Source organism: Scyliorhinus canicula, chromosome 4 (genome assembly GCF_902713615.1).
Source record: "Scyliorhinus canicula chromosome 4, sScyCan1.1, whole genome shotgun sequence".
Taxonomy (NCBI): domain Eukaryota; kingdom Metazoa; phylum Chordata; class Chondrichthyes; order Carcharhiniformes; family Scyliorhinidae; genus Scyliorhinus; species Scyliorhinus canicula.
Window position 1 is genome coordinate 96,043,826 of NC_052149.1, and position 23,102 is coordinate 96,066,927.

Consider the following 23,102-nt stretch of genomic DNA (forward strand, 5'->3'; position numbering starts at 1 on the left):
TGAGCCAACACGGAAGGCCCTGCCAGCGATTACTCTACCACCGAGGATGACCTGGAACTCTCGCCACGACTTGCTTCCATCACACTCGACCAGTCGCGACCACGCTCGCTCGCCAAGACTACGACAACGATCCAGCTCAACGGACACAAGACGAAATGCCTACTGGACTCCGGGAGCACGGAAAGTTTGTCCACCCCGACACGGTAAGACGCTGCGCGCTCCCCATCCACCCAGTTAAGCATAAAATCGAATTGGCCTCGGGTTCGCACTCCGTCCAAATCACCGGCTGCTGCATAGCGGACCTCACGGTCCAGGGGAGGGTTTTCAAAAACTTCAAACTCCTCATTCTCCCCCGTCTATGCGCTCCGGCACTCTTGGGCCTGGATTTCCAGTGCAACCTGCAGAGCTTAACCTTCCTATTCCCCCCCTTACTGTCTGCAGCCTCGCATCCCTCAAAGTGGACCCCCCTTCCTTGTTTGCTAATCTCACCCCAGATTGTAAACCTGTCGCCACTCGGAGCAGATGATACAGTGCCCAGGACCAGACCTTCATCGGGTCCGAGGTCCAGAGGCTCCTTAAGGAAGGAGTTATCGAGGCCAGCAACAGTCCCTGGTGAGCCCAAGTGCTGGTAGTTCGGACTGGGGAGAAATACTGAATGGTCATTTATTACAGTCAGACCATCAACAGGTTTACGCAGCTGGACGCATACCCTCTCCCCCGTATTTCTGACCTGGTTAACAGGATCGCAAAATACAAAGCCTTTTCCACGGCGGATCTTAGGTCCGCCTACCACCAGCTCCCCATCCGCGCGAGTGACCACAAGTACACCGCGTTTGAGGCAGATGGGCGCCTCTACCACTTCCTCAGGGTTCCATTCGGTGTCACAAATGGGGTCTCGGTCTTCCAACGGGAGATGGACTGAATGGTCGACAAGCATGGGTTACAGGCTACCTTCCTGTAACCTCGATAACGTCACCATCTGCGGCCACAAACAGCAGGACCATGACATCAACCTTCAAAAATTCCTCCGAACCGCGAAACTCCTTAATTTAACCTACAATAAGGATAAGTGCGTGTTTAGCACCGACCGTCTCGCCATCTTCGGCTACGTAGTGCGTAACGGAGTGATAGGCCCCGATCCCGAACGCATGCGCCCCCTGATGGAACTCCCTCTCCCCAACTCCCTCAAAGCCCTCAAACGCTGCCTGGGCTTCTTCTCCTATTACACCCAGTGAGTCCCCAACTACGCCGACAAAGCCCGCCCCCTCATCCAGTCCACCTCCTTTCCCCTGTCAATGGAGGCCCGCCAGGCCTTTAGCCGCATCAAAGCGGATATCGCAAAGGCCACGATGCATGCTATCGACGAGTCCCTCCCATTCCAGGTCGAGAGCGACGCGTCTGACGTAGCTCTGGCAGCCACCCTGAACCAAGCGGGCAGCCCCGTGGCCTTCTTCTCACGAACCCTCCACGCTTCCGAAATCTGCCACTCCTCGGTGGAAAAGGAGGCACAGACCATAGTCGAAGCTGTGCGATATTAGAGGTACTATCTGGCCGGCAGGAGGTTTACCCTCCTCACAGACCAACGGTCAGTGGCTTTCATGTTCGATAATTCACAGAGGGGCAAGATTAAGAACGACAAGATCTTGCGGTGGCAGATCGAGTTATCCACGTACAACTACGATATCTTGTATCGTCCTGGTAAGCTCACGAGCCTCCCGATTCCCTATCCCTCGGTACCTGCGCCAGCGCGCAGATTTACCACCTCCGCTCCCTCCACACGGACCTCTGCCATCCAGGGGTCACCCATTTTTACCACTTTATTAAGACCCACAACCTGCCCTACTCCGTTGAGGAAGTCATGACCGTCACCAGGGACTGCCACGTCTGCGCCGAGTGCAAACCGCACTTCTACCGCCCCGAACGAGCGCATCTGATCAAGGCATCCCGCCCCTTTGAACGTCTCAGTGTAGACTTCAAGGGTCCCCTCCCCTCCAACAACCGTAACACATATTTCTTGAGTGTTATTGACGAATACTCCCGCTTCCCTTTCGCCATTCCCTGTCCCGACATGACCACAACAACCATCATAAAGGCCCTCCTATCCATCTTCTCCCTCTTCGGTTACTCCGCGTACATGCACAGCGACCGGGGATCCTCCTTTATGAGTGACGAACTGCGTCAGTTCCTGCTCAGCAGGGTCATAGCCTCTAGCAGGACGACCAGTTATAACCCCTGGGGCAACGGTGAGGTCAAGCGGGAGAATGGCACCATTTGGAAGACCATCCTGCTGGCCCTATGGTCCAGAGATCTCCCTATCCCCCGTTGGCAAGAGGTCATCCCCGACGCCCTGCATTCAATCCAGTCTCTCCTCTGTACTACCACTAATCAAACACCCCATGAACGTTTTCTTGTTTTCCCTAGGAAGTCGTCCTCAGGATCCCCTCTCCCGACCTGGCTGGCCACTCCCGGGCCCATCCTGCTCCGGAAGCATGTGCGGGTACACAAGTCCGGCCTGTTGGTTGAGCGCGTCCAGTTACTCAACGCCAACCCGCAGTATGCGTACGTGGAATATCCCGACCGTCGGCAGGATACGGTCTCGCTTCGGGACCTGGCACCCGCCGGCGTGCGGCCTTCTCCTCTTCCATCAACACCCCCCCAACCCCAATTCCCCCCAGCACCCCCGTGCCCCCACGACCCCGCGCATATACCCCCGCTTCCCCGATTACAGTGTCTCCGCCACCGGCCCGGGGTACGGAGACACATCTATGACCGACGCTCCCGGAGGCAAGGACGACCATCGGCCTGACGTCACCGGCTCCACTACGAAGGTCCACCAGAACACCATGGGCACCTGACAGGCTGAATGTGTCCATCTGATGCAACCATGGGACTTTATTGGACTCTATTGTAATTTTTTGCATCCTAATGTAGTATGTAGTATTGTTTATTTTACCATGAGCCAGTGGGGAGCCCATATCCTCTCGATTATCTCGACTCATACCACCTGTCCTCGGACCCCCCCCCCTCTCTTCCCCTCACAGTCCCCCCCCCGCCTTCTTTCTCCACAAGGGGTGAATGTGGTGATATAAGTGGGAGCACTGCCATTGGTGCAGAGCATTGGTTTCCCATTGACTCTGGCTGGTCATGTGCCTCTCGTCTGATTGGCTTGACTAGTCATGTGACTGCTCACCAATTGGTCGAGAGGCAAGTAGACCCCGCCTCCGAAGCAGGGTATAAGTACCCAGGTTTCCCGGCGGTCGGCCTTTCTCTGTAGTCGACCACCAGGCTAACAGCTAGCTGATTAAAGCCACAGTTTGGATCTTCATCATGTCTCGCGTCCAATTGATGGTTCATCACTCAGCAAGTAGCTCCAGGTTTGAGGCCCACCCCAGGGAAGGTGCATTCATAATGTGGCCAACAGGTTGGGCAACAACCTGCAAAATCCTTCCTCCATACTAATGTCAGGCAGTAAGAGCGGTAAAGACTCCTGGTCACCTATGCTTGATGTGGAGTGGTGCCCCTCAAGCTATAAGCCTCTGGCAACTGTCTAGGAGTGTCTTAAAGGAAGGAAGTGTGTTTGAGAAGCTTTTGTAGGGAATTCCAGAGCTTGGAACCAGGCAATTGAAGGCATGGCCAATAGTGGTGGAGAAAATAAAATTGGAGGTTCAGAAGAGACTAGAATTAGAGGAGCACAGATACCTCAGAGGTTTGTTGGACTCAAGGTTACAGAGATGGGGAGGGGCAAGGCCATGGAGACTTTGAAAACAGGGATGAAAATAAAGACATTGCTTGAGGTCAATGAGCATAGGGATGATAGAAAAATGGAACTTGTGGTGAGGTAAGACACAAGTAGCAGACTTCTGAATAACCTCCAATTTAGAGATGGTAAGCAAATCAATTGCCAGTACTATTTCAGTACTATCTTGCGAGTACTTTCCTGAATAAGAAATAGCACTTATTTTTTTTTAACGAAGTATGCCAAAACAACAGTATAGCTATGGATAAAACAATATCAGTATCACAGCAGTAATCCTTGCCTGAAGCAAAGTTGATGGAAGCACTGTGCATGCTTAATGTCACTTGTTTCCCTACTGCGTTACAGTGGATCATGTGACATACATCATGCCTGCAATTGCCCCAAAATACTACATAGGTACAAATGTGTTCATAAAGTCAAAACATCTTGCAAGAAGGCCAACAGTCAGATTGAATAGAATGTTTTTGTGAATCCTTACATCGATGCAAACCGATAAGAAACTAGATAGTTCTGAACAAAACTGGGACAGTTGTTTTTTCACTGGACTAGTAATCCAGAGACCCAGGGTAATGATTTGGGGACGGACCATTCAAATCCCCCCCGCGGCAAATGGTGAAATATGAATTCAATAAAAGAATCTGGAATTAGAAGGTGAATGGTAACCATGAAACCATTTTTGATTGTCATAAAAACCCATCTGGTTCACTGATGTCCTTTAGGGAAGAAAATCTGATGTCCTTACCTGCTCTGGCCCACATGTGACTCCAGATCCACAGAAATGTGGTTGACTCTTTAGTCCACATCCCATGAACGAAAAAAAATGTTTATTTTTATACTAGTTCATAGACATGTGCTGCAAAGTAAAGAAAAGGTTAGCTTCAACATTGTTAATTTTTACAATTGATTTCTACTTACTCACAAAATCTTCCAGTGAAGTTATTAGGACAACGACATGAATAACTGTTAATGGCATCAGTGCACGTAGCTCCATTTCTACACTTGTGCTTTTTACAGTTGTCTATGTTCACTTCGCAATTAGTGCCCTTGAAGCCAGATGTACATGTACATTTGTATGCTGCCACTTTGTCAGTGCAGTTGCCGTGAATACAAGGACTTGACTGACACTCATTGATGTTTTCCTCACAGTTGAGGCCTGTCCAACCTGAAGGACAGCTACATTGATAGTAACTAACCATGTCCTCACAGCTCCCATTGTTTTTGCAAGGATTGGATACGCAGATATTCTTCATCGGGCATCCCAATAGTACAGGATTGGAAGATACTTTGATAAATTGATCTCGTTGTGGCTTGATAATGTACATATTATCATTTGCAAAGTATGGTAAGGAGATGCCACCAAGTTTCATTGTGTCCAGGCATCCTGTGAGGCTTCCTCCTTTTCTAGGACCTCCAGTCCCGAGATAAATGTTTGTTCCTTCTGACAGGAAGTTCAGGTTTCCACTGACAACTGTACTTGTCACCATCTCTGCTTTCTTGTCTATCACCATCTGCCACTTGGAATACTGAAGCCAGGGATCCATCATGTAAAAGGTAACTTCATGCCAGAGACCATCGCTAATTGCTCTTGAACTGAGTATACTCAGGTTGCCCAGGCTGTTTCCACTTTGTATCATAAATATTAAATGACACTGCTGGATAGCAACTGTGATGAAGTCTTGCTCCTTTTCAGCATGAAGTACAACAGCATTGGAGTCCCTCGTTCGAAGACTGAATGTAACGTTCGTGAGCTCTCGCTTGATCTTGCCATTGCCTCTGAAAGACAGGTCGCTTTTCTGTCCTTTGAAAGTTGCATTAGCTAGACCTGCATTTAAAACAAGAGGAAACAAAGTCAGAAGGCCAGTACTGAATGTCTCAGCTGTGGTTCAAATTCCACATGAATCCCTGTGCATTATTGGCCAATGGTAACATTGGCCCTTACAGCCAATAATAAAGCAATTTCACAAATTGAAGACTTTCATTGTTTTGGTTTGAATAATTAGCAAGTAGTGTAATTAGTACTTCTGATTTTCACACTCAAATTCATTTTCTAAATCCCAGAATCGGAGGAGGCACTTTTGTCATTCCAACAAACTGAAATAATAACAACTGGTAAAGACTGAACCAGACTCATTAGTACTGTGCATATGTTGAAATGTGTGAGTACAGGAGCAGCCAATGCTGAGAAAAGTCATTTAGACCAGCAGAGTAGACTTGACTAATTGCAGAAAGTACGAGCCCAAGGAAAGTCAAGAAAAGTCAACCACTTTTTGGGCCAATTCTCGCCACAACTCCTATTCCCATGCAAGTTCAAGTAATATTTGGCCCAAGTCCAATTTAGAAATTTATGAAGGATCCCACCTTCAGAGGTCCTCATCTTGCCTGCTCAAGAAAGCAAGGTCGCAGCTGATGATTCACACTGGCAATTGTATTTGCCTGTCCTGTCTGATTTCCTTTTGCCAGCAGACAGATTGATGTAAATTTCCCTTGAGTTGCAGTTTAGTGAAATACAGATATGTTTTTGTTTAATTAGGTTTGTAAAAAATTTCCTTCCTGAAAATATTAACTGCAAATGACTGTGATGGTTGGAATTGTTTGAACACAAAATTGGAAAATCTCCTGTAGCATTGCACATGGGGAATGAAGATCAAGCAGGATCCTCAGATACACTGGGATTAGAGGCCTGTAGATAATTGAACCTCAGCATGCAAGTGTAATTCAGTCTATGTATTAAAGTCTTTCCAGTTATATTTGCATTATGAATTCCTATGGTCACGTTATGGTAGCTTGTCACATTGTAATTATATCCTCCTGACAGTACAATGCCACGATTATACAGAATCGCAGCTTGACGGGTTAAAAAAGAACTTTCCCTTATAATAATATAATAATAAACTTTATTGTCACAAATAGGCTTACAATAGCACTGCAATGAAGTTACTGTAAAAAGCCCCTAGTCACCACACTCCAGCGCTTGTTCGGGTACACAGAAGGAGAATTCAGAATGTCTAAATTACCTAACAGCACGTCTTTTGGGACTTGTGGGAAGAAACCAGAGCACCCAGAGGAAACCCATGCAGACACGGGAGAACAAGTCAGGAATCAAAACTGGGACCCTGGTGCTGTGAAGCAACGGTGCTAACCACTGTGCTACTCTGGATGGTGGCAATTTATAACAGAAAAATTGACAGGAAGTGCATGCAGATGCAAATATTTTCAATACGTAAATACTTGTGAACATTTTGTCAATATTCAGTTGATCAAGTTGAATTAATCAAATGGCAAGCAGAATCAAGGAAAAAGTGTTCATGGGCACAAAAAGGACGTAAGAAGGAACTGGATTCATAGTTCGAAGATGAACTGCCATTAGATGTACTAACTATTGCTGGTGCAACAAATCAATATTGAGTCACTGCATTATTGGGCAGTCAGCCGGTAAAGATGAAGGTGGACACTGGGGCAGCCAACTCGGTGCCAGAGCCTGTTTATCAAGACATATTGCTCTGTAACCCTTGAACATAAGTGTTAAAAACCTACATTGGCGAAGTAGTTCCGTTGAGGGACCGTATTAATGTAACAGTGCAATTAAATGGACAAACAGATTTGACCTTGCACATCGTCATGGAAATTATTCGGCACTAATGGGAAGAATTTGCCACCAACGATCTGGGGCGAGATTCTCCGCCCCACCGTGCCACATTTCTGTTTCACCCCGCCAGCGGGATGCTCCGTTTCGCAGGCTGGTCATTGGGGGTTTCCCATTGTGGGGCAGCCCCACGACGTCGGGAAACCTCGGGCTGCTGGCAAAATGGAGCATCCCGCCGGTGGAGAGTCCAGCCCCAGATTAAATTGGGCCAAGGTCAATCTCATGACAGAGTTCGAATCAAACCTACCAAAATCTTTACGAAACATGCTATTGTCTTCAATGGTGAATTGGAAAGCATGAAGGATATCTCAAGGATATCTTCAAGGAAGATGAGAGTCGAGTGCTTAAAGTCTAGGTCAGTGCCCTACGCAATCAGACCTAAGGTAGAAGCAGAATTAGAATGGCTGGTCAGAACAGAAGTCCTTGAACCTATGAACGTGAGTGATTGGGCTACACCGGTTGTACCCGTGATGAAAAAAGATGGACTGTACCTATTATTGGTGATTTTAAAGTGACTATTAATCCTGTACAATGTGCAGGACAGCATGTCTATCGCTGATTGATGACCTATTCGCTGGCTTGGCTGGAGGCCAACACTTCAGCAAAATCAGCCTCGGTCAACCATATCTTTTTGACGATTGTGACACACAGAGGATTATTTCAGTACAAAAGATTACAATTTGGCATCACTCTTTGTTCCAACGAGCTATGGACCAAATCTTAAACAGATTAGACAGAGTCCAGTGTTACCTGGATGGTGTCTTGGTTACTGGGAAGAATGAGGAAGAACAGCTCCACAATTTAGATGCCAGACTCCAGAGATTAGAATATTAAGGATTAAGAGTCCGAAAAGACAAATGTGAATTTTTCCAGTCTTGAACTGAATATCTGGGTCATGTCATCGACGCCAAAGGACTGCATCAGTCACCTTCATAACTCAAAGGCAACAGCACCTCAAAATGACATCCAACTTTGATCGACCTTAGATTTACTGAATTACTACAGAAGACTTGTTTCTAATCTGTTGAGTATTCAAAAATGCTTGCACAATCTACTGTGTCAAAATAAAAAGTGATAATGGGGGGGATTAATGTGAGAAAGCATTCATGCAAGCCAAAGAGGTGCCAAGTCAGAAATCCTGACACATTTTGATCCAAATTTACTCCTGCAACTGCCATGTAATGCATCACCAGGTGGAGTTGGGGCAGTGGCTTCCCACATAATGTCTGCAGGTGAAGAGAAGCCGATAGCTTTCACGTCGAGGACCTTGAATTAAATCAAAAGCAATTATGTGTAGATAGAGAGAAAAGCCAGAGGAATCATTTTGGAATAAAATGCATCTATCAATTCCTGTACAGGACGAAATCCATGTTATTGACAGACCATCATCCACTTACAGCAATATTTGGACCTCATACCAGCATTCCATCACTGGCGGCGAGCAGAAAGCAGAGGTGGGTATTTCTCTTGTAAGCACACACACACAACTGGTGAGCGATAATTGACTGCAGATCGTATCTCAAGAGTTCATAAGCTACTTGAAAGAGAGCGGAATTCACCACATGTACGATCAAGTATCGTCAGTCAATCCTTCATGGGAATGCAGATGGAATCCCCCGACGACCCTTACAAATAGTTAATCGATAAGCAGTTTGTGTGGAAATATTTACTATTTCGAGCACGTAGATAATACTTCTGTAACAGCAGAAGAAGCAAAAGCATACCAGAAGTGATCCAGTACTGTCAGAGATTATGGACATGGTGCTTCGAGGCTAGACTTCAGGAGCAATCCTTGAGTAAAAGCCATATTCCATCCGAAGACTTGAGCATCCATACAGGCAGGTTGTCTCTCCTGGGCAATGAGAGTCATCATTCCACCATTATTAAGAAAATGTGTATTAAACCAATTGAATGAAGACCATTGTGGCATTGTGAGGATGCAGTAGGTAGCCAGGAGCTATTTCAGCTGGACGGGCTAGATGTGAAAATCAAGGAGAAGGCAGGAATATGTTTATTTTGTGCAACAATGTGGAACCTGCTGCCATTAGCCCTATTGCACTCATGGGAATGGGCTGAAGAGACCTGCCACTGGGTAGATGGCAGTGAAGGATGCATTTTCTTATTCGAGCCGCTGCTCACTCAAAATGGACTGGAGTTGCCACCATGAAGTTAAAGTCATCAAAGAAAACAATTGAGCGAGTGGGTGAAATCTTAGCTATATTTGGTTACCCTAAACAACTGGTGAGCAATAATTGACTGCAGATCATATCTCAAAAATTCATAAACCACTTGACGGAGAACAGAATTCAACACATCCGATCTGCCCCTGATTACCCTGCCACAAATGGCTGGCAGAACATTTTGTACAGACGATTAAACATTTGTCAAAGGTAACCAGAGAACAAGTTTCATTGTCTAAATGTTTGAGTCAATTCTGTTCATGTACAGCAATACTGCACACTCAACAACCCAAGTTCCTCGGGCATTGCCAATGTTAAATGCCAACTATGCACAGCATTTGATTTGCTAAAATCACTTAACGAAAGAAATTGTGGAGGAAAAGCAGCAGGATCGGGTCATATGGCAGGATAACAAGGTGAAATGTCATGCTTTTCATGAGGGGCATTACGTTCTGGCAAGAAATTCAACCATAAATGTAAAGTGGATTCCTGCCACCACCATAGTGTAGACAGGGCCGGTCTCCTGTACCGTACAATCCCGAGACAATGTAATATGGTGAAGGCATACAGATCATCTTTGGCGACAAGAACTCTAAATCCAGTTGTGCCAATGGACAACCTGAACTTCCCGAGAACCTGACACTAACCAAACCAACTGGTGACAGCCCCTCAACTCCGAATCAAATACTGAGTCAACCTGAGGTCACTACATTGATTCTAGTTCAGATAACTACTGATGATGCTCGCACCAAGTTAAACACTTGAGTTGCTGCAAGTACGATGAAGCAGATGCCTTCGATTCGCTGACAACCACACAGGGAACGACGACCTCTGAATTGTCTGATGTATTGACTGTTGTTGATTTATTGATTGATTGTTCATGTTGCTAATTGATTGTTAAAGTTATACTGCTTATTGTGTCAGGAACCCTTGATTTAAAGGGGAGGAAATGATGTGCATTCATTGAGGGTAACACTGCTGCTTCACAGCGGCAGGGTTCGATTCCAGCCTAGGGTGACTGTGGAGTTTGCATGTTCTCCCCGTATCGGTGTGGGTTTCCTCTGAGAGCTCTCGTTTCCTCCCACAGTCCAAAGATGTGCAGATTAGGTGGATTAGCATGCTAAATTTCCCTCAAGTGTCTAGGGATGTGCAGGTTAGGTTACGGAGTTATAGGGAGAGGGCAGGGTGGGTGGGGTAGTGGACCTGCGTAGAACGCATTTCGGAGGGTTGGTGCAGACTCGATGGGCTGAATGGTCTCCTGCACTTTAGAGATTACATGATTCTATTGATTCATAGTGTTTATACTGTTTCCTCACAAATAGCTTTGTTGCTGAACAGGGGCACTTTAAGGGAACGATTGTGCGATGCTGGGGACTCAGGAGGAGACAGATGGATCATCCACTCGGCACTGCCGGCTGAAGATTCTTGCAAATGCCTCACCCTTGCCTTTTGCACGTATTTGCTGGGTTCCTCCATCACTGAGGATGGGAATTTTGTGGAACCTCCTCCTCCAGTGAGTTGTTTAATTGTCCACCATGTTATGGGCCAGGGTTTAAAGAACCCCAAAGTGTATCATGCAGTTCACCTGACCCACAACATTTACCAGATTGTGGTATGGGGAGCACACGGCCCACTCTACAGGTGTGGTACAGCAGAAATGGAAAACTATTTTTAAAGCGCAACAATGTTTATTCTATGAACTCAAGTTAACCATTTTAAAACATACAGTGAACATCTTAGCAACCATCTACTCAAATACAACCCGCAAAGAATATAATACTAAGTATCCTTTAAGCTTTTATTTTAACATCCATACGACTTAAAACATCTTTTACCAGTGTAGCCACCTGGGGTGGCCACTGCCCAACACAAAATGGAAGATTGCAAGGAATGCAGGGAAAATGGACATGTTGGAAAGCAAGCAGCTTGAAGGCGATTGTATACTGGGACGACTGCAGAAACCAGTTTTGACTGTTGCAGAAACCAGACAGCACTGTGAAAAGAAACCAGTTAACATACTAATGAGGCAATACCGGGCGAGTCCCGGATACAATGGACACAAGTTAAGCACAAATCGATACATTCTATGGAAGGCCAGACCCTGTGGCGCCAGAGAAGCCCAAAACAATAGGTCCCAAGAACCGCCCCAGTGACCGAGGAACTGCCCTATGATTGGAGGGTTCAGACATATCGATTGGGAAGAGACCCAATCGATTCCAAGCAGGTAAGGGAGTCCGCCCAAAGGGGTGCGGACCCCCTGGGACCTATAAAAGAAAGGTCCCACACATGGTTCAGTCTCCTGTCTCCTGTCTCCTACTCCAGCCGTCGAGCAGCAGCCACCAACAAGTAAATGCCTAACGATGACCGCTACCAGAAATAGGCACTCCTGACCCCCTTTTCAATTGATAACAATCTGAAGTCTGCAGACCAGAGCAGAGCAAGAGGCCTTGTTCCCTGACCCAGCAGTTCCTTCGAGATAAGTGTTAGTTGTTTAGCGGTAGGAGTAAGTTTAATCCTTTAGTGTGTGCATGGGTAGTTATTATAATTGTATTATAATAAACTCTAGTTGTTTGGACTGACTAATTGGTGTACGGTTTTATTGCTTTGAACTTCACCTTGAAGCTTGTGGCGGTGTCTTAACGGCACCTGGCGACTCCAGAGCTTAGAACAAGAAACAGAGTCAAATTGAGTGTTAAGCACACTCACCCAGAACGAGCAACACCAGAAGCACACCAGGTTAAAGTCACGACTGTTATTAGTTTTAAATCATCAGGATTGATTTACAGTCTTTAGATTACAGAGAGAGGTTCATACACCTTCTGGCTGTGACTGCAACTATTCAGCTCTGAAAACGAAACTAAAACACACAGTGCAGCCTGCTCAAAAACAAAAGTAGAAAGCTGACAGACAGCCCAGCTCCACCCACTCTCTGACATCACTGCAGTAGTAAACACCCATTTCTAAAAGGTACTCTCACTACAGATATTTATATACACACCCATTTATAGACACTAATTTCTTAAAGGTACTCTCACATGACACCCCTCCCGAAGAAACAGAAATAAACCATCAACTTCAAGATGGTTTCATTTTTCACCTTTTCACTATCCTTTAAGAAATGCACACAGTAAATGCACTTTTTCGTTTCAAAAACACACGCAAACAGGTATAATAATATAGTTCATTTTCTTTTTGTTTTCTTCCTCCAACTGAAATCCTTCTTGATTGATAGTCTCTTTGAACAAGAGCATTCGTTATCACAGTTTTCAGGCAGTCAAATGCCTGTTGAAAGTCCACTGTCCATTGACATTTTCAACGTTTCTTCAGCAAGTCCATCAGTGGAGCAATCACACGACACAACTTTTGCACAAATGTTCGATCAAATCCACTCATGCCAAGAAATCGCATTATTTCCCTTTGTCTCGAGGGTATCAAAAACTCCTCAAGGAAAGTGACTTAGGCTTTTCCGAATTCACTTTTGGCTAGGTTTATCACCAAACCTGCCTCCTGAAGTTGATCAAATAACTCCATCAGATGTTTCACATGTTCTTTCCATGTTTGGCTGAAAATTACCAGATCGTCGATGCATTCCACACAATTGGGTAATCCTGAAACGACTTTGTTACTTAACCGTTGAAATGTGGCTGGTGCGTTTTTCATGCCAAATGGCATAACTTTGAATTAGTATGTACCATTTGGAGTCACAAAAGCTGAAATCTCCTTCGCTCTTTCGGATAAAGGTATCTGTCAGTAACCTTTAAGTAAGTCCAGTTTGGAAATAAAAGCTGACAGTCCCACTTTCTCAACGCAATCCTCCAAACGTTGGATAGGATAAGAGTCCGTTGTTGTAACTGCATTAACCTTTCTATAGTCCACACACAACCGTTGGGTTCCGTCTGGTTTTGGTACCATCACTATGGGTGAGCTCCATTGGCTGCAACCCACTTCAATTGTGCCATTTTGAAGCATTCTCTCAATCTCTTTGTTAACCTGTGCCAATTTTAAACGGTTAAGTCTGTATGGATGTTGTTTGATTGGAACAGCATTTCCAACATCTACATCATGTATAGCCATTTTAGTACTTCCCAATTTATCTCCACAAACTTGCCCATGTAATATCAATAACTCTTTCAGGTCAGTCCATTTTTCCTCTGGAAGGTAACTCAACAATTTTTCCCAATTTTTATGAACATCCTCGTTTTACAATTTAATTTGAGATATACCAAATTCACAGTCACCTAGATTTGGTTCATCACTCTGAGTTAGAATCATTAAAACCTCCTCCTTTTTCTCTCCTTCCCTTTCAAAGTACCTTTTAAGCATATTCACATGACGCACTCGGTGACTCTTCCTTCTATCTGGTGTTTTTGCCACATAATTCACTTCACTTAATTTCCTTTCAATCTTATAAGGTCCACAAAACCAAGCATTTAAAGGCTCACCTACCACTGGTAACAACATTAAAATTTTGGGGGCGATTCTCCAAGCCCCGCACCCGGCTGGAGAATCGCCGCAACCGTGCCATGACGCTCTGACCCAGCACGCGATTCTCCGTGGTGCTGAGAATCGGCACCATTTGCGCTGGCGCGATGCCACTGGAATCGGTGGGGCCCCGGATGGTCCGAGCAGCCGCACGTATACGACAGGGTCCCGCCGGCGCCATTCATCCCTGGTCACTGCCGGCGGGAACTCTGCGCGAACGGTCGGGGGGGCGGCCTGTTGGAGGGGGGGAGGGGGGCTTCTCCGATAGAGTCTGGCCCGCAATCGGGGCCCACCAATCGGAGGGCCGGCCTCTCCCCCCCAGCGGGTCTACTTTCCTGCGCAACCGGCCCCTGAACACCAACGCCATGTTGAGTAGGGGCCGGCGCGCTAAAGAAGTCCCCCGGGCATGTGCAAATTGGCGCGGCCCAACTGCTCACGCGCAGGTCGGTGCGGCGCCCTTTTGGCGCCGGGAAAGGAGGCTGGAGTGGCGTGAACCTGGGTCCGGTTCGCGCCGTCGTGAAATGCGACGGCGTTCACGACGGCGCGAACACTTGGGCTCCATTTGGGAGAATCGCCCCCTTTATCTCCACTGGCAAAACTACGAACTTTGGATTTCTTGTCCGCTACCCGTTTCATCACATTTTGTGCAACTTTTAAATGTTGTCAAGCCTATTCACCTGCTCTATTTAATCGTTTCCTAAAATTTTGCACGTAATCCAATGATGTAATTTCAGATTTCTCACTCACCAATTTTTCCTTAATCAATTTAAGTGGTCCTCTTACCTCATGACCAAAAATTAGTTCAAAAGGACTAAATTTGGTTGACTCATTAGGTGCACCCCTAATTGCAAACAGTACGAATGGAATTCCTTTGTCCCAATCCTCTGGATAATCGTGACAACAAGCCCTCAACTTTGTCTTTCATGTCTGATGCCACCTTTCTAACACTCCCTGCGATTCTGGATGGTACGCAGTTGATTTAAATTGTTTTATTCCCACGCTATCCATAACTTTTTTGAATAACCTTGAGGTAAAATTTGATCCTTGATCCGATTGTATTTCTGTGGGTAGTCCATATCTAGTAAAGAATTTAAGTAACTCCTCAACAATCTTTTTAGCTGTAATATTACGTACTGGAATGGCCTCTGGAAACCAAGTAGACACATTCATTATAGTCAAAAGATAGTGATTCCCACTTTTCGTTTTAGGAAGCGGTCCTACTCAATCAATTAGGACCCTTGTAAAAGGTTCCTCAAATGCTCGAATGGGTATTAAGGGCGCTGGTTTTACCACTGCTTGAGGTTTCCCTATCACTTGACATGTCTGACATGATTGACAAAATTTAACTACATCTTTATGTAGTCCAGGCCAATAAAAATGTTTCTGGATTTTAGCTTGAGTTTTCCTTATTCCCAAATGGCCTCCCACTGGTACCTCATGGGCAACTCGCAACACCTCCTTTCTATACCCTACTGGCAATACCACTTGATGAACTTCTGCCCACTTTTCATCCGCCTGCATATGTAAAGGTCTCCATTTTCTCACCAAGACATCACTTTTACGGTAATAACACTCTGATATACACTCAGATTCTGATACATCTGTTTTATTTCTACATCTTTTTGTTGTTACTCTGCCAATTTTCCTGAACTAATAATATCTGCCTCATCCTCCACCTGTTCTTGTTCTTCTTCAACCATCTGATCAAAAATCGTTTCTGATAATTGCACTTCAACTTCATCTTCACCCTTTGATTTCTCCTCTTGTCTTAACCTGTGACTTTGCGACCTTGTTACTACACAATCCGGAAAATTCCCAGGATATTCGTCCTTCAACACTTCAGTTGCCTGATTTTACCATCGATTTTCCTGCACAGTTTACAAATCATGACATGTACATACGAATGACAAGGCTGAGGGATAGTTGCTAGTCAGTATAACAATAAGAAGGATATAAATCCTAAGGGTAACACGGTAGCATTGAGGATGGCTATCTATCTAGTCGGATTCAGCTCAGGGTTATCTCTCATAGCTTGGTCATGGGGTTTTACCTGATGCATGGATTGATAATACTTGTGATTATAATTGTATACTGCATAATCATTGGATGCCTTAAAATGTGTTGTACGCTGGCTAGGGCTCGGATGCTGCCGATAGGCTTGGCCCATCATTATTCACCAAAGATGACATCTCGTTACTGGTGACCATCACACCAGACGGACGAGGACGGAGAGCCAGAGGCTGTAAAAATGTGATGAGGTGTTTATGTACGGAATACCGGCTCAGTTAAGTTCTGATAACGGGCCTCATTTTATTGGACAGATTAACAAGGAGTTCTGCTCCCAGTTGGGCATACGCCAGCAGTTACACTGTGCGTACAGCGTAGGCGGCCGGGTTGGTTGAGAGACACAATCAGACCCTCAAAACTAAATTGGCTAAATTAAGAACGGACACGGGACTGACATGGCTTAAGTTGCTCCCCGTTGCCCTCATTCAGCTGTAGGTCACACCTGCAGGATCGGCCTGGCTCTCTCCTGCCGAGATCTTTTATGGCAGGCCCATTAGAACACCTTGCAACCTGCCTGTTCCCAGATTGGTCCAGTTTCACCATCTGACTAAAGAAAGGACTAACTATGTTCTAGCCCTCACTAACGCCCTCAAGGAGCTCCACGGCCAGGTCCGCGCAGCTCACTCGTCACCGTCCCTATCACATAGCTTGCTCTCAGTGCAGCCTGGTAGTTATGTCATGGTCAAAAATTGGACTCGGAAAGGGTCAGAGCCACGATGGGAGGGGCCCTTCCAAGTTCTCCTTACCACCCCCACTGCAGTTAAAGTGGAGGGGCGGAGTGCTTGGGTCCACCTCCACCACTGTAAAAAGGTCGGTCACTAACCTGCCTCCCTTCCCCAGCGCTATTTTACAGGTGTGAAGCATGATGGGGTGGCTACACACCACCTGTGTGATCTTCGGCATCGCCTCGCTTGGAGTGACATCGGCGGCGGAAATGGAACAGGGGAATATCATCTACATCTGTAACCCCAACCGAAGTACCTCTGCAGAGGTGACGTTCTTCGCTGCCCCCATATACGTGGACGTGGCATGGACTCATGGAAGGTCATCCGGCTAACGGACCGTGCAAGACTTATGAAGCAATTGCACCGGTCCCAACGTTGGGAAGGGAAGACTGCATGGACATTGACTTGCTTTTGGAGTATATGTAAATTTGATTTTGGATGTGTTAACCTTGGTGCCTTACAGGTAAAAGCAGACTGTGAGGAGGGGGTAGGAAGAGGTTGTGAGAGAGAGAGAGAGGGACTAGACAGAGGAAGGGCTGTGTAAGGAGGGAGGTACAACTAGAACGTAGGTTATCAGGAGATGTACTTAATTCATTTAGGACCCGGAATGAGGGAAACCTGGGCAGCATGAATCTCTTCTACTAGATCTACCACCGCTTGTATGGCCAGGGACGGGTTGTCTGCTACCCAAACCCCGCATCGGTGTCTAGGTTATTTTCTGTTTCACCGCTTTGGGGCACTCCCCAAACTGTGGTCATTGTCATAGTTCCGAGCCACTGCCCGAGCAAGTTACTCTTCCTTACGATCCGGGTTCGGCCCCACCAGCTATTATTCCCACTCACAGTATGATAAGCTTCGACGGTGGAGGGCGTATGTACCTAGCCCCTTCACTCCCAATAGTGACTCCCGGTCGTGCGAGAATAGTTTCAGCAGTGAGGGGTACGGCTGTTTGCTGGTAGAGATGAAAATGAATATAACATGTCTGTTCTCCACTTGTACTGATCCAAAGTGTTGCATAACCCTGACATCAGGTCAATGCGCTCGGTTACAATGACCATTGTGTCCCGCTGACGCCAGCATCCAGCTCCTTGTGGCTGGGCGGAATGTCTCTCATATCACGGTTGGAACTAGGAGCTTCCGCATTGCTAGGAGGCTGAATGGGCGTTCCGAAGCTGGATGAACTGGGCTACTGGGAATTCCTACTTCACCAATATAATGATTGTGATGCTAGCCTGCACAACAAGAGCGGGACCAATGTTTTGTCAGCCCCATTTCCCCACCAACTTGCTATCGGGACTCTAGTCCCTATTACAGTCCCCTTGCCCCTCTGCGTGGATACTGCACCACCAGTTTGGCACGCTGGGCAGGTTCAGTTATTTGTGGCCTTACCATCCTGGGCAACGAAACCTTGCGGGCCCTCGGGGCAATAACCAAGGAATTATCTCAACTCGGGTTGTTTGCCATGCAGAACCGGTATGCTCTTGACTATCTCGCCTGCATCTTTGTGGGCCTGGCAATCCTCAAATGCGTGATGGGTAAAATGCAGGGTGCGCTGGAACGGATAACCACCCTAGAGTCTTGACTGTAGGGTCCACGAGGGTGCAGCGGCCGATGGGTGCTGCAATAGGATTTAGAAATGCAGCAACGAGTTTTCTTAGCTGAGGGGCCATAACTACAGCTAGGAATGATGGGTTATCATGAAATTGATAAAGGAGGGAATGAGGAACTGAGCAAACGAATCTGATGGACAGTAGGACCCTGAGGGTAATGTGTTCACAGACAGAGAACAAAGGGATGAGCACAGCATGGCTAGGAAGGAGGAGGGGAGCTTTGCCTCGTGGCGAGAATAGTGAAAAGGATGCTGGGTAAAAAAGAGGCCAAGGATAAGTGAGCCAATTAGGATATATGACCAGGTCAGGAGGTGTGTAAAATGACCAATGGGAAGTTTGTATGCGAATCTTGATGTAATTTGAAGTATATCTCCAGTGTTCCTTTGTCCTGAGGTTCTCTTTATCCTGGGCTCTCAGAAGACAGTGTGTGTGTCCTGAGGTCCTATGGATTGAGTCAGCCTTGCAAGTTAGTTATTATTAAATGATATGATACCTGCAAATCCATCTCAGATTTTATTGAATCTAGACTGACAGCAAAATAATCAGGGATTAACATCATTACCCAAGATAAACTGTATTCCTGGACAAGATAGTTTATCTATTACTCCTACTACCACTTCACCACTCTTCACTGGATTTTCCAACCTTACCTTATATAACTGAACACTGCTCCTCTAGCCCTGAATTTCACATATTACCACCTTTTCTGGCAATATTCTTCCCAAACTCCTCCTCTCTTACCATTAAAGATTGACTAGCTCCCGTATCTCTTAAAATTGTGACTTCTTTACCTGCTCCTCCTGATACACATGAGTAAACTTTACCCACACAAGTAAACTCTTTAAAGAGATCTGGCATCTTCTTATCAATCACCTCTTGATCAGGCTGTGCAATATTTTACACCTCCTTCGCTTCACTTGGGCTTTCCTTTACCCTTTAACAAACCCCACTGTCTTATCCTGTTTTACCACATCAGCCTTCCCAGTGCTTTTCTTCAACCACCAACACTGTGACTTTACATGGCCTAGTTTATTACAGTGAAAACATTTAAAATTTTTCATTTCTTTTCCACCCTCCTGGATTTCTTTTTTAATCTGAGGTACACTCTCCTTATTATCTTCCAGCAGATCACTTTTACCTTTATCACTTGAGTATTTCTCATGTCCTCAGTTTCTATTCCTCACGGGCTGAAACTGATGTCGGAACCAAACTTTGATTTATGAACTAATTCATAATCATCTGCCATTTCTGCTGCTAATCTCACAGTTTTAACCCTCTGTTCTTCCACATGAGTTCTCACTACATCAGGAATTGAATTTTTTAACTCCTCCAAAAGTATAATTTCTCTGAGAAATTCATACGTTTGGTCTATTTTCAAAGCCCTTATCCACCTATCAAAATTACTCTGTTTGAGCCTTTCAAACTCCATGTATGTTTGACCAAATGCTTTCCTTAAATTTCTAAACCTTTGTCTGTAGGCTACAGGCACTGGTTCATATGCAGCTAAGATGGATTTTTTTCACCTCCTCATATATCTCAGATACCTCCTCCAGTGGTGATGCAAACACTTCACTAGCCCTACCTACCAGCTTTGTTTGAATCAGTAATACACACATGTCCTGTGGCCATTTCATTTGTTTAGCTACCTTCTCAAATGAAATGAAAAAGGCTTCTACCTCCTTCTCGTCAAACCTTGGCAATGCTTGGACATATTTAAATAGATTCCCACCAAGCCTTCGACTTTGACGCTCTTTCTCATTATCCTCATCACTAACACTCAACTGTACGTTTCCCTTTACGTCTGCCAATTTTAACTGACTGTCATGTTTCATGGCCATTTCCTGAAGATCATACTCTCTCTCTTTATCCTTTTTCCCTGATCTGTATCTCCCTTTCTCTTTCTTTTTGTTCTGGTAGGGCTATTCTTTCTTTTTTCCTTTCTTCTCTCTACTTTTTCTTTTTTTTCTCTCTCTCTCTTTCTCTTTCTATTACCGCTCTATCTCTTTCTCTTTCTTTTTTCGCCCTCTCTCTCTCTCTCTTTCTTTTTCCTCTCTTTCGTATTCAAGCTGCTTTAATTCTTTCTCATGTTCCATTTGTTTAATTTGCAACTGAATTTTCGCCATTTCCAATAAGTCAAACTGGATCTCAGGCAACTTTAAATGCTTAGCCACCACCATAATTACCTCATCTTTTCTCATTTTGTCAGGTAATGCTTTTTCATGCCCCCTTCTAGCTCTCCTCAGTCCATTTTTGAGTTCCTTCCTGGATACCTTGCAACCCTCTAGAGCCATGCCAGATCTTTGCTTCCTCAACCTTACGTAAGCTTCCTTCTTCCTCTTGACGAGAAGCTCCACTTCTCTTGTAATCTAAGGCTCCTTCACCTTACTGTTCCTTTCTTGGCTCTATGGGACAAAACTATCCAGCACTCGCAGCAAGTGCTGCTTAAACAATCCCCACATTACTCCTGTCTAATAGCAGTATAATTTCCCCTCCCCCAATTAAATACCTTCCATACTATCTGTTCCTGTCCCTCTCCATGATTATGGTAAAGGTCAAGGAGTTGTGGTCACTGTTACTGAAATGGTCTCCAACCAAGACATCTAACACCTGGCCTGATTCATTGCCAAGCACCAAGTCCAATATTGCCTTCCCCCCAGTCGGCCTATCTATATATTGAGTCAGGAATCCTTCCTGGAAATACCTGACAAAATCTGCTCCATCCAAACCATTTGCACTGAGGAGATTCCAGTCACTATTAGGGAAGTTGAAGTCACCTATGACAACAACTCTGTAACTTCTGCACCTTTCCAAGATCTGCCACCCAATCTGTTGCTCCATCTCTCTGCTGCTATTGGGGGATCTATTGAAAACTCCCAATAAAGTGACTGCTCTTTTCTTGTTTCTGACCTCTACCCATACTGACTCAGTAGACAAACCCTCTTCGAGTACCACTTCTTCTGCAGCTGTGATGAACTTCCTAATTAACAGTACCACTCCCCCTCCACTTTTACCTCCCTCCCTATTCTTCTTAAAACATCTAAACCCCAGAACATCTAACAACCATTCCTGCACCTGTGAAATCTATGTCTCCGTAATGGCCACAATATCGTAGTTACAAGTACTGATCCATGCTCTAAGTTCATCTCCCTTATTCCTGACACTCCTTGCATCGAAACAGACACACTTTGACCCATCCCACTGAGTACAACTTTGCAACTGTTTATCCTTCCTCACAGACTCGCTGCATACCATTTCTGCCTGTTCAACAGCTACCCTATCCTCTGATCCGTAGCTCTGGTTCCCATCCCCCTGCCAAACTCGTTTAAACCCTCCCGAAGATCTCTAGCAAACCTCCCGCCCAGAATATTGGGGCCCCCCAGTTTAGGTGCAACCCATCCTTCATGTACAGATCCCACCTTTCCCAGAAAGTATCCCAATGATCCACATATCTGAAAAACAAATACAAATCTCAGGAGAATGTTCATCTTCATGGTCTGCACCCACCCGCTAAGGGCAGTGGTAGGGCATCTCACCTCTTCAAATCCCTTTTACCCACTCTATCAAGTGACCCATGACTGGCCCATCATGGGTCACCTGAATTCCCAGACACCGAAACCTTTTTTTTGGCCAGCTTAAATGGCATGCCTCCCAAAGTACCACTTCTTCCGTGGACATTCACCTGGGAATACCTCACTCTTTGCCACATTCAATTAATACCCAGAAAAGGTGCTAAACTTCCCTAATAGCTCCATTATTTTCCCCATACGCTCCAGCAGATTTGAAACATACAATAACAGATCATCGGCATACAATGATACCCTATGCTCCCTACCTCCCCTTTCTCTCTCTCAATGCCTAGAGTGCAATAGCCAAAGGCTCAATAACAACACAAACAACAGCGGAGACAAGCAGTGGACATTCCCGACTCCGCCATGCTCTCAGTTACTGTGCCACTTGCATCCTCCACCTCTTGAGCCAAGGCTTTACTTTACTTTTGCCAAGGCTTTACTTCACCTGCCGACATGAATGAATGGCTTGCAGTTAACGGATCAAAGGGGTTCAAACACAGGTTACTGCTTTTCTTTTTCCAGAAATGAACCCCAAGGTGCTATGGGCACTGACCGGGAGGAGGGGGAGCTGGGTGCCAACCAGACCTGTCCAATGGTGTGGCCACGAGCTCCGCCTCTGACGACGCCACGCCTTGCAGCCAGCTCAAGGGACAGGGCGGCACGGCTGTGCGTGCCACCAACAAGTGCACCGGGGCCTTCCGGCCCCAGAGGACACCCACCAAGTGGCACTGAAGGCCACAAGACTTGGTAAGCAGCTGGCCGTCTCCATCTCTGATGTGCCCAGACGTAACAGTAGAACAAGGAAGGCTAAGCACATTGAGGATCACTGAGGGCACTGGGTGGGGGGGGGGGGGGGGGGGGGGGGGGGGGGCATAGTTGAGTAGATAGGGGGTTGGGTGGGCTGAGGGGTGGTGGGGAGAGTGGGGTGGCATCATCGGGTGAGTAGGGGCATTGTTGAACACTTGTGAAATATTAAAAACCCTTCTCCATTACCAATATGATGCTTCTGTCACTTTCTGATGGGTGTGAGCCAGCACTCAGCAGACAGGCAGGAATCAGACTATGGCAT

The 23,102-nt window shown here is 46.0% G+C and overlaps 1 protein-coding gene across 8 annotated transcripts in view; it reads right to left on the reverse strand.

Moving 5' to 3' along the window:
• Positions 1–23,102, reverse strand: part of crb1 (crumbs cell polarity complex component 1) — a 210,470-nt gene that overhangs the window by 51,106 nt on the left and 136,262 nt on the right. For 7 of the 8 annotated variants that reach the window (XM_038794863.1, XM_038794862.1, XM_038794865.1 and 4 more), the window contains exon 9: positions 4,673–5,579. In XM_038794863.1, the coding sequence (XP_038650791.1) occupies positions 4,673–5,579 (907 nt within the window). The remainder of the gene's footprint in view (positions 1–4,672; positions 5,580–23,102) is intronic. The other variant, XM_038794869.1, reaches the window with a different exon arrangement.